At 43.2% G+C, this 13,287-nt stretch overlaps 1 protein-coding gene across 1 annotated transcript in view; it reads right to left on the bottom strand.

The window, feature by feature from the left end:
- The window catches only part of Anxa3 (annexin A3), a 50,379-nt gene that overhangs the window by 11,953 nt on the left and 25,139 nt on the right, over positions 1–13,287 (bottom strand). Inside the window, exons 6-10 of the mRNA XM_021210592.1 lie at positions 13,083–13,173; positions 8,394–8,473; positions 4,856–4,912; positions 4,461–4,554; positions 2,815–2,910 (exon numbers count right to left, since the gene is read on the bottom strand). Of these exons, the coding sequence (XP_021066251.1) occupies positions 2,815–2,910; positions 4,461–4,554; positions 4,856–4,912; positions 8,394–8,473; positions 13,083–13,173 (418 nt within the window). The remainder of the gene's footprint in view (positions 1–2,814; positions 2,911–4,460; positions 4,555–4,855; positions 4,913–8,393; positions 8,474–13,082; positions 13,174–13,287) is intronic.

The following is a 13,287-nucleotide window of genomic DNA, read 5'->3' as shown; positions in this document are numbered from 1 at the left end:
GCTACAGTGTACTTACATATAATAAATAAATAAATCTTAAAAAAAAAATAGATTTGGACAAAATCATTATGAGTCTTTTCCTCTCTCTCTCTCTCTCTCTCTCTCTCTCTCTCTCTCTCTTGGTTTTTCTAGACAGGGTTTCTCTGTGTAGCCCTGGCTGTCCTGGAGCTCACTTTGTACACCAGGCTGGCCTCGAACTCAGAAATCCTCCTGCCTCTGCCTCCTGAGTGCTGGGATTAAAGGCGTGCGCCACCACCGTCACCCCACCCACCCACCCCCCCCGGCTTTCCTTTCTCTTTTTAGATCTTCTTAAGCTTCTCATCTACCTTTCCACAACTAAGACACACTCACTCCTCCTCACCAAGGTCCTTCCTTTCCTGTACCCCAACTCACACTCACTCTTTCTCACCAGGGTCCTTCCTTTCCTTTACCCCAACTTTTTTTTTTTTATGTTCCTAAGTTTAAGGTTTGTTCTTTGTATCTGAAAATAGGGGAAGCAGCAGAGTAACTCAGTAGCAAGGAACTTATTTTGCATACAGCATCATAGGAAGAGAAACTGGAGGAGGGTCACTTCAATTATACCCATTACCAACGGTTCACGATTGCCTATCTCCTACCATCTTTATTGTCTTGACCAAACTGTAACTTGCCATGGGTTCCTAATCTCTGATTTGCTCCTGATCTTGAGCAAGCATTAAAATTAAGACCATACCCCTTAACTTAGCTCACAAACTCAGATGCCCATGGTCCAAGGAAGTAACTGAATTCACCTGAGCCCCAGGTTTACCGTGTCACCAGGGGGATGGACCTGCTTGTTGGAGATTGGTTCTAATGCTTTCAACCAAAATTGGGACTGTGTGTGTCTAAATGCTGAAGGTCCTTGTCCCCAATTGGCTTTTGATTGATCAATAAAGAGTCAATGGCCAATGGCTGGGCAGGTAGACTGAGGCATTACCTTTGGATTTGTGCTGGCTAGAAACTGGAAGGAGGGCAAAGGGAATCACCAGGATTCTGAGGCAGACAGGTTAGATTTAGAGCTACAAAAGGAAAATTATCCAAAATGTAAGTAAGAAGGAATGGGGCTCCCAGAAGGGCTGCCCAGAAGTGTCTTGGGAAGCAAAGACTAGGTAGCTGCTCAGAAGGTAATAGGATGTACTGACTGGTTTTGTGTGTCAACTTTAAACAAGCTGGAGTTATAACAGAAAGGAGACTCCATTGAGAAAATGCCTCCATGAGATCCCAGCTGTAAGACATTTTCTCAATTAGTGATCAAGGGGTGGGGAGGGCCTAGCCCATTGTAGGTGATGCCATCCCGAGGCTGGTAGTCCTGAGTTCTATAAGAAAGCAAGCTGAGCAAGCCAGGGGAAGCAAGCCAGTAAGTAAAATCCCTCCATGGCCTCTGCATCAGCCCCTGCTTCCTAACTTGCTTGAGTTCCAGTCCTGACTTCCTTTGGCGATGAACAGCAATGTGGAAAATGTAAGCTGAATAAACCCTTTCCTCACCAACTTTCTTCTTGGTCATGATATTTGTGCAGGAATAGAAACCCCGAATACATAGAGCAACAAAGATAAAATATAAAATTAGAGGGTTTTAAGTCAGTATTATAGGATGGAAGTGTGTGTGTGTGTGTGTGTGTGTGTGTGTGTGTGTGTGTGTGTGGTGTGGTGTGTGTGTGTGTGTGTGTGTGTGTCTTTCATTTGCAAATCAAACCCAGGACAGCCAGGGCTATCTTACACAGAGGGCTCTGGTGGGTGACTGGGAATGTGACCTGCCAGGAGCACAGAGCTGTTTAGCCAAAATTACCACTACATCTGCTTTGAAGGATTGCCAAAGGTTTAGATGAGTTGACATTTGTGAAGGGTTGAGCACAGTGCCCAGCATACAGAATGGGCCTAAAAATAGAAGTAAAGGCACCATAATTAGGAGTCACTCCTCAGAGATGGGAATTAGCATCTGGGGAATGAATCTCTGATACAGGAAGAGGAAGTTACCCTGAGGGATCACCCGAGGTGATCTTAGTGCAGATGACATGAATTATGACAGTGGATATTGGAAAGGATGTCCCACTGGTAAGGTGTCAAGGTGTTCAAAGTGTAGGCATTACCCAATGGAATTCTGAAGTCAATTCTCCAGTGTCCCTACGTAGAACTAGACTGGATCCCCACCGCTCTGTGAATGAGTATGAGAAAGACAGAGAGACAGACAAAGACAGAGACACATGTATGTGTTTTTGACTCTTCACTAAAGAGGTTGAGAATCCTAACTTTGAGTTGTGCTTCATCCTTTGATCTCATCTTTCTTTTGAAACACTGTCTTAGTGCCTGGAAGAGCAAACTCTGAGCCCTCATTGCCTGTACAACAGCATTGCTGACCACTCATTAATTTACCTGGGGAAGGATTCAGCCCGAATCCCACCTGATCAGTCACTCAACCAAAGAGGAAGAGATCTAAAGTTCTGATTGGCTCCAATTTGGAAGGCCATTGACTTCTTCCAGAGATAACAAAGTACAGTGGAATATCAAATTGATTAAAACTCAGTTTCAACAAGGTTCAATAAAAATACCAGTAGACTGTAATATTTCAGCTCTCAAGGAGAGTATAATCTAAACACAATGACAAGCCAAATACAAATTTAAAAGTCGATAACTTCTACATGTATTGTTTAACAGTATTTGTGGAGGCAGCTGTTTGTACCATGCTGGGGGCTGTAGGAGCAGAGGGATGGATTAGTCCAGATTCTTCTAATTAGCTCACCTTGACATGGACTTCAAAGAAGTTCAAACAGTTCCATTAACACTACCTCAAGGGCTTACCTATGGCCAGCAGCAGGTCTTCAAAATGCCCAGATAATTCTCCTTTAATGCTGTCCTCAATGTCCTTCTGGCTAATATTTCTGTACTCATCAAATGCTAAAAAATAGCACCATAAAAATATTTAAAGCATCCCAGAGGGCCACACTCGAATATATTTCACACTTAAAAATGTAAGATGTAGCAGATCAACGGGCAAGCTCAGAACCTCAGCAGCCATCAAGAGTTGAACACAATGAAGACTGAACTCCTTAGGCCATTTCTTCAGTGATCTCCCTTTCCCCCTTTCCCAGCCTGAAGCAGTTAAAAGAGCTTGAAATGTTCTGTGACAAATAACTTATCTATTATAAAATTATAGCAGTTCTAGGAAGCAATGCGCTGCTAGGTGGTCAGAAGTGCTTTATCTGCTGCAGAATGTTAACTGGGAGGCTTTCTTAAAACATTTTTAATGTTAATTTTATGGTGTGGGTGTGGGTGTGTGTGTGTGTGTGCGCGCGCACACACACACGCGCAAAGGTCAGAAGACAACTTATAGAGGTAGTTTTCTCCTTCCTTCTACCATGTGGGTTCCTAGGACCAAACTCAGGTGGTCAGGCTTGGTGGCAAGTGCCTTGACCTGATGAGCCACATTACTATCCCTGGCTAGGAGGGTTTGGATTTTCTTGTGCAGAGGGAGTCATTCTCTAAGGCAGGGTGGTCCACTTCACGCCTACCAAAAGCCATTCATTTGTCTGGGTCAGTATACTTATGTCATCATGTGTACAAGATTTCATAAGCCAACTACATTTTTTTTTCAATGAGGTTTTAGTTGCTGCTCTTTTGTTTTGAGATGGGGGTCTCACACATGTAGCTGGCATAGAACTTGCAGACATCCTCCTGCCTCTGCTAGGAGTAAAGACATGAGCCATCCAACACAGTTTGAAACATGGAAAATTGGCAACGTTATACAGGGGTCACCCTACCTCTCTGCTTTCAAACAAAGACCTAGAGAAAACCACTAATACATTACGCATAAAAATCACCATCCAAGTGAAAGAAGCAGAGTTCAAAATTAAAACTCACAGCAACAGCTTTCTGGCTTCTCAGCTCAGCATAAGGCCGGGCCTGCACTGCAGCTGCTGTCTAAACTGGCACCTGGCAGCCACTGTCAGAATATAACCCCAATGAATGGAGCTCTGGGTGCTTCTAGAAGAGCTCAGGGAGATTCCTGAGTGAGCGGCTGGGTGGGACTCAGTCAGGGGTCTCAGAAGAAGAGCTGGTTCTTCCCCCACCCTCATTACCCTTCATATCAGAAAGAAGCCGCTGTTCATACCATTAATCAATCAACAAAGAAAGTTCCCTGTCAATGCTAGGGAAAGGTAGGACAGTGCCTGGCTTTTTCAGAAGGTGGCGAGCCAGGGAGAGCTTGGGTTGAAGCGTGGCAACCAGATCTTGCTCTCTGCAGGATTGCCCCTGTCTTCCTCGTTCTCATCTAGAGCTACACACAGGGTAGGTAGCCTGCTAAGTCTTCAGGGCAAAACAGAAGAGAATGTCAGTGCTACCTAGTTAAAATCCAACTTCTCCATCTGGTCTACTAAGATGTTTCTACATAAACTACAAAGACCTTGGCAAAAACAACACAGAGCCAAGAAGACTTGAGTCACACATACTTAGTTTCAGCTGTGGAAAGCTCCGTAGACACAGGACCTCGGTGAATTTGTCTTCGTCCGTGCCCCATTTGTTCTCACCAGCATTATAGAGGATCTGTTGACAAACAGAAAAAGCCCTGTGTCATCAGAAATGCAATTCTTTCTCTATTGGAAGGGATGGAATGGGAGGAGTGGGAGTTTCATTCGATTTTAGAGGCCCTATCAAATCTGAAGATCAAATGCAGGACCTGGAGGAAGGAATGGTGGATGCTTGGCACTACAGTGGCAGGCAGAGGCTGGGCTGGATGGCACTTGTCTCCAGGCTTTGCCTCAGACAGGACAGGAGAGGACAGGGCTAGAGCAGAGCCATTGGTGGTGGGAGGTGTAAAAGAGCCGTTCTCCTGGCTGATACTGACCTGAGCATCCTTTTTGGCCAGATGTTCATCCACTTTGAGGCTTTCATCTCTTCTACCCTAAAGCAGCAGGGATGAGAAGAGCCAGGTCAGCCCTGCAAGGACATGGTTCTCCACCCACCAGCTCATCTTGGTAGGTTTTCCCATGCAGACTATGTAGCAGAGAAAAATCAGGCTCTCTTGGCTCCGAGTCTGTCTCTGTCATCGATAGTCAGTCAGTGTATCAGGGCACACAGTCTAGGGTCTCAAGCTCCTCTGGACACTCAAAGGTGTCACAATGAGAAGACACGGCACAGACAAAAAGTATTTACAAAACATGTTTGATAAAAGACAAATAATGAAAAAATATAAAGAACTTTTGAGGCTCAGGAAGAAGATAATAAACAACCCAGTTTTAAGAAAATGACCTAAGGAGACATCTCACCAGAGGAGATGTTTAGACAGCGAGAAAACATGGAAAGATGGTTTTCATCATGTCCCTGGGGACTATAAATCAAGGCAGGGCCTGTTAACAGGATTAAACTCCAAACCACTGACGACTCTAAATGCTGGGAAAGAACAGAAACAACAGGAACTCTGCTTTCTTTGCTCATGGGGATGTCAAATGGCACATGGACTTAGAGGGACCATCCAGCAGTTTCTTACATTGCTAGGTCTATTCTTACCATGTGATCCAGCAGTTCTGCTCTTTGACATTTATCTAAGCAAGATGGATGCATTTCTATACACAGCCTTGCACATAAATATTTAACTGAATTTTATTTACAACTGACAAAGCTTTGAAGCAACCAAGATGCCCTTCAACTGATAAAACAGTTTATACAACAAAATATTATTCAGTAAAAAAATAGGCACCAGATAACCAGTTAGTTGTAAAAAAAATATATAGAGAAACATCACAGGCATACACAATATCCATTATGTTGGCAAAATGACATAGGTTTTTTGATATCACTAAGCAGTTGGCTCTGGAAACAGGACTGACCCTCCAAGTTCAGGCTCAGGCATGTTTATGTCATGTGTCCTCCAAATGCCCCTGTCCTGGGTCAGGCTGGCCCCCTGACTTTGTATCTGGGAGAAAAACGGCAAGCAGCTAAGTGTGATAAGACACACTGTCCTTGAAAACAGCTAAGAAGTAAACATCTCCATCTGCAGTGACAATTGTTTATGATATTTTATAATATCGTAATATTACAATGCCTATGGTGGGAAAGAGAAGGCAGAAGCTCACTGTAGAGAGAATACTGCCCTGCTCAGAACTGAGCAGGGCATCCAGTCATTTCTGATAGATGGTTATAGTTTGTAAGTGTGGGTTTGAGGATGTCCTCTTGCCTTTGCTATGCACTGATGGTCCTTTTACTTGGAAACCTCACCAGCAGGCACACTATTCTCAACCTCGCCAGCAGGCACACTGGGCTCTGCCCTGCCAGCAGGCACACTGGGCTCAGACTATAACTCTCATTCCAGAGCTCCACTGGGCAAGTTCTGTTCAACTGTGTTTGGCCAGGAACCACTGCTGGATCTTTGCAATCACCAGTTTGATGTTGTTACCTTTCGTTACCCTTTCAACTGGGATACTGCAGTGGTTTGTGCTGGATGCTGCCAGTGGCCCCATTTGATAGAGCTGTTTTATCCTTCTGCAGCTACTTTTGATAGCTCTTTTGCTTTTGCTCGCTATAAGAAACTCACTCATTCAAACAACAAACAAACAAATGCCCTAAAGTGCCACTATCATAAGACAGTGTCCTGACCACACACATCTGCACATGGGTAAATGCTGAAAGCGGGTCTGAAAAGGCTGCATGGTGAGTGACTTCAACTACTGAACACTAGACAAGAGGCAAACTAGAAGCAGATTAATAAGGGTGGTTTCTGAGGGAGAGGAAAGGGGTGATAGAAATAGGCAGAGGACAGACTTCCTGGAGATGTGGAACTCTTATGCATGAAACTGTAATGGAAGGTCAATTCATAGATCTGTTAAAATCCGTAGAACACTCGAGTGAACCCCAAAGTACTGGTTTCTATGCAACCAGCACCTCTCATTCTCTCCTACTCTTCACAATACCTCAAGGGGTTAATATCTATCTAAAGTGCAGCGTCACAGATATGAGCACGGATTCTTGAAAGCTTAAAGTTAGTTGTTCAGATACAGAAAGCCATGAGGCAGCAGGAGGGTCCAGTTCTGCTTGATCCAAAACCAGCCCTGGAACGTTATTCTTCCTGTGTACAGTGGGTGAGCTCATATCAAACACACGAGGATGCTCACCAGGACACACATGCGGAGGCCACATCTGCTGTTGCCCTTCAGACGTTCGGGTTTGTAGATTCAACCTCCCGGAGGTTTTCAGCAGTTAAAGCACCTGAAGCTATAATGGGGATGGACCATTTCCAAGCTGCCTAACACCTCACTTTTCAAGAGCTGCCTCAGCTGATATGCTGTGCTCCTTGGGATTTCCCCACACATCAGGAGCTGTGTAAATCAGCTGCAAGAAGTCAGCGAGACGGGGCTTTAATCATGTCCGCTCTTATTCAAGCCTGTGAATAAATCTTTTCCTTGACTTTACCACCTTGGTTTTTTTGTTTGTTTGTGGTTTATTTTTTGTTGTTGTTTTTAATGTGTGTGGGTATTTAGTGTGCATCTGTGTATGTGTGCCTGGCATCCATACACACATGCCTGAAGAGAGATTGTGATCCAAAATATGAGGGTGAGACTCTGACTTTTGTTCTCTGAAGAGCAGTCAATTAACTGCTAATCCACTTTTCCAGCATCAAAGTTAGCATCTTTAAAAAATGCTTATTATGTATTACACATTAGTATGTATATGCTCGGTGGAAGGACCACAGTGGTGCGAGTGTGAAGGATGGTGTATTCACCTCTCTCTCTCTCTCTCTCTCTCTCTCTCTCTCTCTCTCTCTCTCTCTCTCTGTCTCTCTCTCTCCCCACTCTTCTGTGGGTTCCAGGAATTGCCAGAGTTATTGGCAAGTGCCTTTACATGCTGCAGCTCCCTGCCTGGTCGCCTGAGATTACTGAAATCATAAGCCTTCCAAGTAAGATGAGCAGTGGCCTCATGTGCTCACATAGTATCACTTCCGAGGTATTGGGGACAAAGTCCTGAAACAGATCATTTTTTTTTCCTGGCCTTATTACCTAGTTCTTATGCTAGTCTTATGTCTTCTTCTCACCTAACTTAAACAAAATCAATATTCTTTGGAGCCCAGAAGAATTCTGTATGTTCTAAAGATGCAAACATGGTGGGAAATGAGCAACTTTGAGCTTAGGTGGGTGGTGCATCAGAACTGCACACTGTGAATCTCAATGGAAACACTTGTAATCTGTAGACCGATCTGAGCCAACCAAGGCATTTTGTTGTGGTTAGATCACCACGTATGCTTCTGTGATCTTGGTTAAATGTTTTATTGATCATGGCAATGCAAATGTCATGTGCACGAATCATTTCACGGAAAATGAAAATCTCACGGTCCAGGTTCTGTGAACCCCTGAAGGCGAGGGGAAGCAGAGAATAAACAGGTCAAACCTTACATTTGCCAAAGTCAGCAGAGCTTTCCGGAAGTCTCCAGACGTTTCAGAACTAATGTCATCCCCGAGGCTCTTCTTATACACTGAAACCAAATAAGAATGCGCTTAAGTCATGAGAAACTAAAACAGACCGCTGCAGAACAAAGGGCAGTGGCCGAGAGTCCCTTCTGCTTAACTTCCTGATGCTCGGTTAGCGTGGGATGGAGGTATTGCTCTGGGTGTGGTGAGAGGCAAACAACAGGAAGAACGGTGGTTCTGGATCGAATTGTGGTTCATTTCATCTGACAGTGGCTCTGAGGAATACCCAGGACAGGAATCTACTAGTTGGCTTTAGGTTTCCACATTTACTCTTCCTTCACACAGAGAGGCCTCACCTTCAACACGGGTAAATCAAACAGCTGGAAGCTGGGTTCTTGGTCTATTATGAGCTAGGTGCGGCCCAGCTACTAAGTTCTCGATCACATGTAGGCAGGCATGAATGATTTTTCTGGAAGTCTACTCAAAGGCACGAGTCATAGCCACCGTTGTCCTATCCTTTGCCTCTCTGTGAATTGAGGCCCAAGGCTTAGACCTTGTCCATCACTGCGAAGGATGGGGCCTGTGAGTCACTGAAAGTTTTGAGATACTATACACATAGAATCGTCAATCTGTCAACCTCTACATATAAGAGAATTAAACATTAATAATGTGTAAGCCACACTACTGTTCAGTTTTATTGAATCTAACCTTCAGCTTAAGAAATCATCTTAAGAAATACTTCTAGATTATATTAATATTGCTCAAAAATAAGAAAGAAATAAAGCCGGGCGTGGTAATGCACGCCTTTAATCGCAGCACTCGGGAGGCAGAGGCAGGCAGATTTCTGAGTTCAAGGCCAGCCTGGTTTACAGAGTGAGTTCCAGGGCAGCCAGGGCTATACAGAGAAACCCTGTCTCAAAAACAAACAAACAAACAAATGAAAGAAAGAAAGAAAGAAAAAGGAACCAATACTAGCTTTGTGTTCACATATTCTAGTATACACTGTACTACATACTATATACTATACTATACACTAATATATTATATGCTATACTAGTATACAAATACACTAGTATACACTAGTATATACTAGTTGTATTCCCTTTTGCATGACAAGTGTTAAACTGTGCTTATTTTTTACCTTTTTACTTTTATTCTTATTTGTAAAGATTTATTTATTGTGTTAGTGTTTTGCCTGCATGCATGCAAACATACTTTGTATGTGCCTGGTGCTGACGGGAGACAGAAGAGGGATCAGGCCTCTCTAGAACTGAAGCTACATTATTCTGATCCACCACATGCGTGCTGAGGACTGAGCCTGGGTCCCTTGTAAGAGCTGCAATGTCTCTTGAACTCTGAGCCACTTCTCCAGCTTTGATATTTATTCTTACTATTGAGTAGTACTGGGGATTGAGGCCGGGGTCTTGTGCATGTTAGGCAAGAGCACTCCCGCTGGGCACAGCTCCTGTCCTACCCACAACTTAACTTCCCTGTTCTGCTTTTTAGGAGTCGTGATTCCCTTGCTGGCAACGTACATCTGGACAGAGGCGACACCAGGTGTTACTAGGAATCCCATCTATGCCCTTTCAATAACGTCATGTAAACTTTCCACATGGATAACCATCTTTAAATCAATAGAAGACAATTACAGAAAGTGATAGATCGCATCACAGCAAATATATCCTCAGCACAATTTAATGACTCGCTTTAATGAAATCTATCATTCTTCAAGAAATTAAGACAAATAAAAGACACCAGAGATATAAATTATTTATCTCAATAGTGATAATTTACGCCTACCAGTCGTAATATTGTTGTCCTACCCTACACTCTATTTTGAGAAGGAATTTTAATCTAAAAACAAGTCAAAAGTGTTTTGTAATTTTGGAATTATCTAGATATGACTAAATATTCATTCCGTGCTGTCTCCTCTGACTTCCTTCTTCACCACATATTTCGCAGGAAGTTGGACTATTAAAAATTGAAAATGCAAAGCTGGGCAGTGGCGGTGCATGTCTTTAATCCCAGCACTTGGGTGGCAGAGGCCAGCCTGGTTCCAGGACAGCCAGGGCCACACGGAGAAACCCTGTCTCGAAAAACCAAAATAAAATAAATAAATAAAATAAAAAAGGAAATAATAATAGAAGGACAGGATTCCTGCCAACACACACATGTATGCAAACATGCCAACACATGCATGTATGCAAACATTGCAATGACACTCATTAAGATGTGCAACCAATACTTACTAATAATTATAGCAAAAAGAAAATAGGCAGAAATGATTCCAAATGATTGACAAGTGCCTTGTGCATTTTGAAGCATATCAGGGTAAAAGAATAAGGTTGGTGGTGCAATAGGAAAGAGCCTGAACCAGGACTTAGGAGTTCATGATTCCTGCTTTGGCATTATTTCACACAGTAGTAACCTTAGAATCCTGGGAAAAGCTAGCTGTGTATTTAGACTATTGTGTCACTGCATAAATGGGACAGCTCATTGCTTTTATGAAGGCCAAATTGATGGCCTCCTTTGATAGATTCTTATGTATGGGTCACAATTTCACATTAAAATGGAGTCTTGTAGGACTCTGCAAGTATTTTATGCACACAATAACTGTACACCCTTTATTACATTCGTGTGTGTGTGTGTGTGTGTGTGTGTGTGTGTGCGCGCGCGCGCGCGCTCGAGTATGTGTGTGGATGTGTTTGTGCATGCCACAGCCCACGCATTGGGGTCTGAGGACAACTTTTGGAGTCAGTCTTATTTCGCTACCATGTGGGTCCCTAGAATGCAAACCGCATTTCTAGGCTTGAAGGAATGTGCCTTTACCCACTGAAGTCATCTTGCAAGTCCCAGAAAACTTGAATCAAATATTCTAAACACTAATTATGTACCCACCTGTGCCTTTTATTAACAAATTCTCTCATCTACCTCTTTCCTCTCCCTGCCCACTGGACTCTGCTCACTCCCAGCTAGGAACTTAGTGGGAAAGCAACGCGTGTGACCTTTAGTCTTTGCTGTATATTCCACCCTGAGAGGCAGCCGTGGCCTCTGCAGCAAGCTCCTTGCAGAACAATAGAGGTGCCAGCTCCAGACAGGCAAGGTCCTCCTCCTTAGAAATCCTGAGCACTTCCTTAGAGTTCCTGGTGTACCAACACTGGGCAGGTAGTTTCCGCCTCCTGAACTTACAGTTTCAAATAACCCTAACTTCTGTGCCATTGAGTTCTTAATTTTGGAAATACTTGGTGTATTACCATCTATCTTCCATTTCTGTTCTTTTTCTATTTTCCAAAAGTATTGATGCAGTTATCTCTATTAAACTCTCTCTGTTAAAATGCCTAGTATGGTTTTGTATTGTTTGTGGTTTTCTGACTGGTCCCTAATACATACATCAGTAACAAATTGGTCACCTATTATTTAGGTATTTATCATTTAATGAGAATTTCTAAAAATAACCTTTCTAATACCCATCTGGGGCCCAGGATTCCCATTTCCCTGGGTTTTCACAGCACAAGTCGACCTCCTGGAAACGCAAATTTAGAAAACATGGCACCACGAGGGCCTTAGAGAATTTTGCGGATGTTGTATAATTCAGAATTGAGTTGATATTTGGTCCTTGGTTGTTGGGACTCCTCTCTCTCTGTGTCTGGTAATTGAACCTCTTATTCACAGTATTCTTCTGAGTTTTTCTAACAAGATGACCAAGAGTAGAAAGCAGTAAAATTAGACATACCAGCCCAGAGGTTAGAGTTAAGCTTTGAGTCCTGTGACATAGTCATACCAACCTCTGAGGACAGGCTATGAGATAAGCTCTATCACACAGACAGTGACTCAATCAATCATATGTCAGTGACAAAACCTGATTAAAAACAGTGGTTACTGATATTTAAGTGAGTATGGTGACATGGTGATTGCTCACTAATGTACCATCAGGGTAGAAACTTCAGATTGGAGCTCTTGAATGCCCTGATCCCCCGCACCATCTTCTCTCTCTCTCTCTCTCTCTCTCTCTCTCTCTCTCTCTCTCTCTCTCTCTCTGTTGTCATTTGGCTGTTCATGAGTCACTTCCTTTATAACAAAACTGTCATTGGGAGTACTGTACTTTCGTGACTTCTGTTAGTCATCTACAGAGCTACTGAACCTGAGTGTGCAGTGAGAATCCTGAGTAACAGGCAATTGGTTAGAGGTATACGTGGTCTGGAAATATCTGAGCTTGTGTCCGAGCCTGAAGTGTGGTGGCTGAGGGTCACCTATGAGATCATACCACTCCTGAGCAGGGTCTGAATTACATAGTGAGGACATTCTATTTTTTTACACAGCTAATAGACATCAGCTCTAAAACGGCTTTCCAAACTTCCCACACCCAAAATCATGAATCTGAGTGTTTTTTAACTTATGATAGAAGTGCACAATGATTTGAAACTAAGATATTGATGAAAACGGTTGATTCAATTAAGTGAATGTTGAGGGCAGAGCCCTCTGAATTGAGGGTGCTATAAACACAAGATAGCAACACCATTTTTATGTGGCAGATGTGCACAGTTCATGGTAAGATGCATCTTTCTTTCCCCACTTCCTGCCCTCATAAGATGCTCATGATAGGCGAGATGCTAGGAGAACCAACTTGGCTCACACCTGTGATCAGTGCGAAAGGCTAGAAGAAAACAAGGTTACCTGTATAATAGGCCTGCGAGATTTCCTTCATTTGCCTGCTTGTCCTGGTTGTTAGGATTTCAATCAACGCATCTTCATCTGTGCCAGTTCCCTGACAAAGGAAAAGAGAAATCTTATCTTTAGAGCACTTAAAAAATTAATTTCATGCTTTTCAGGCTTAATATCTCATCTTGTACAGCTGAAAGAACAGCTCTAAAGTAAATCA

Source organism: Mus pahari, chromosome 13 (assembly GCF_900095145.1).
Source record: "Mus pahari chromosome 13, PAHARI_EIJ_v1.1, whole genome shotgun sequence".
In the NCBI taxonomy this organism is placed as follows: domain Eukaryota; kingdom Metazoa; phylum Chordata; class Mammalia; order Rodentia; family Muridae; genus Mus; species Mus pahari.
The sequence above is the reverse complement of the archived record's forward strand: the minus strand, read 5'-3'. Positions and strand labels throughout refer to the sequence as shown.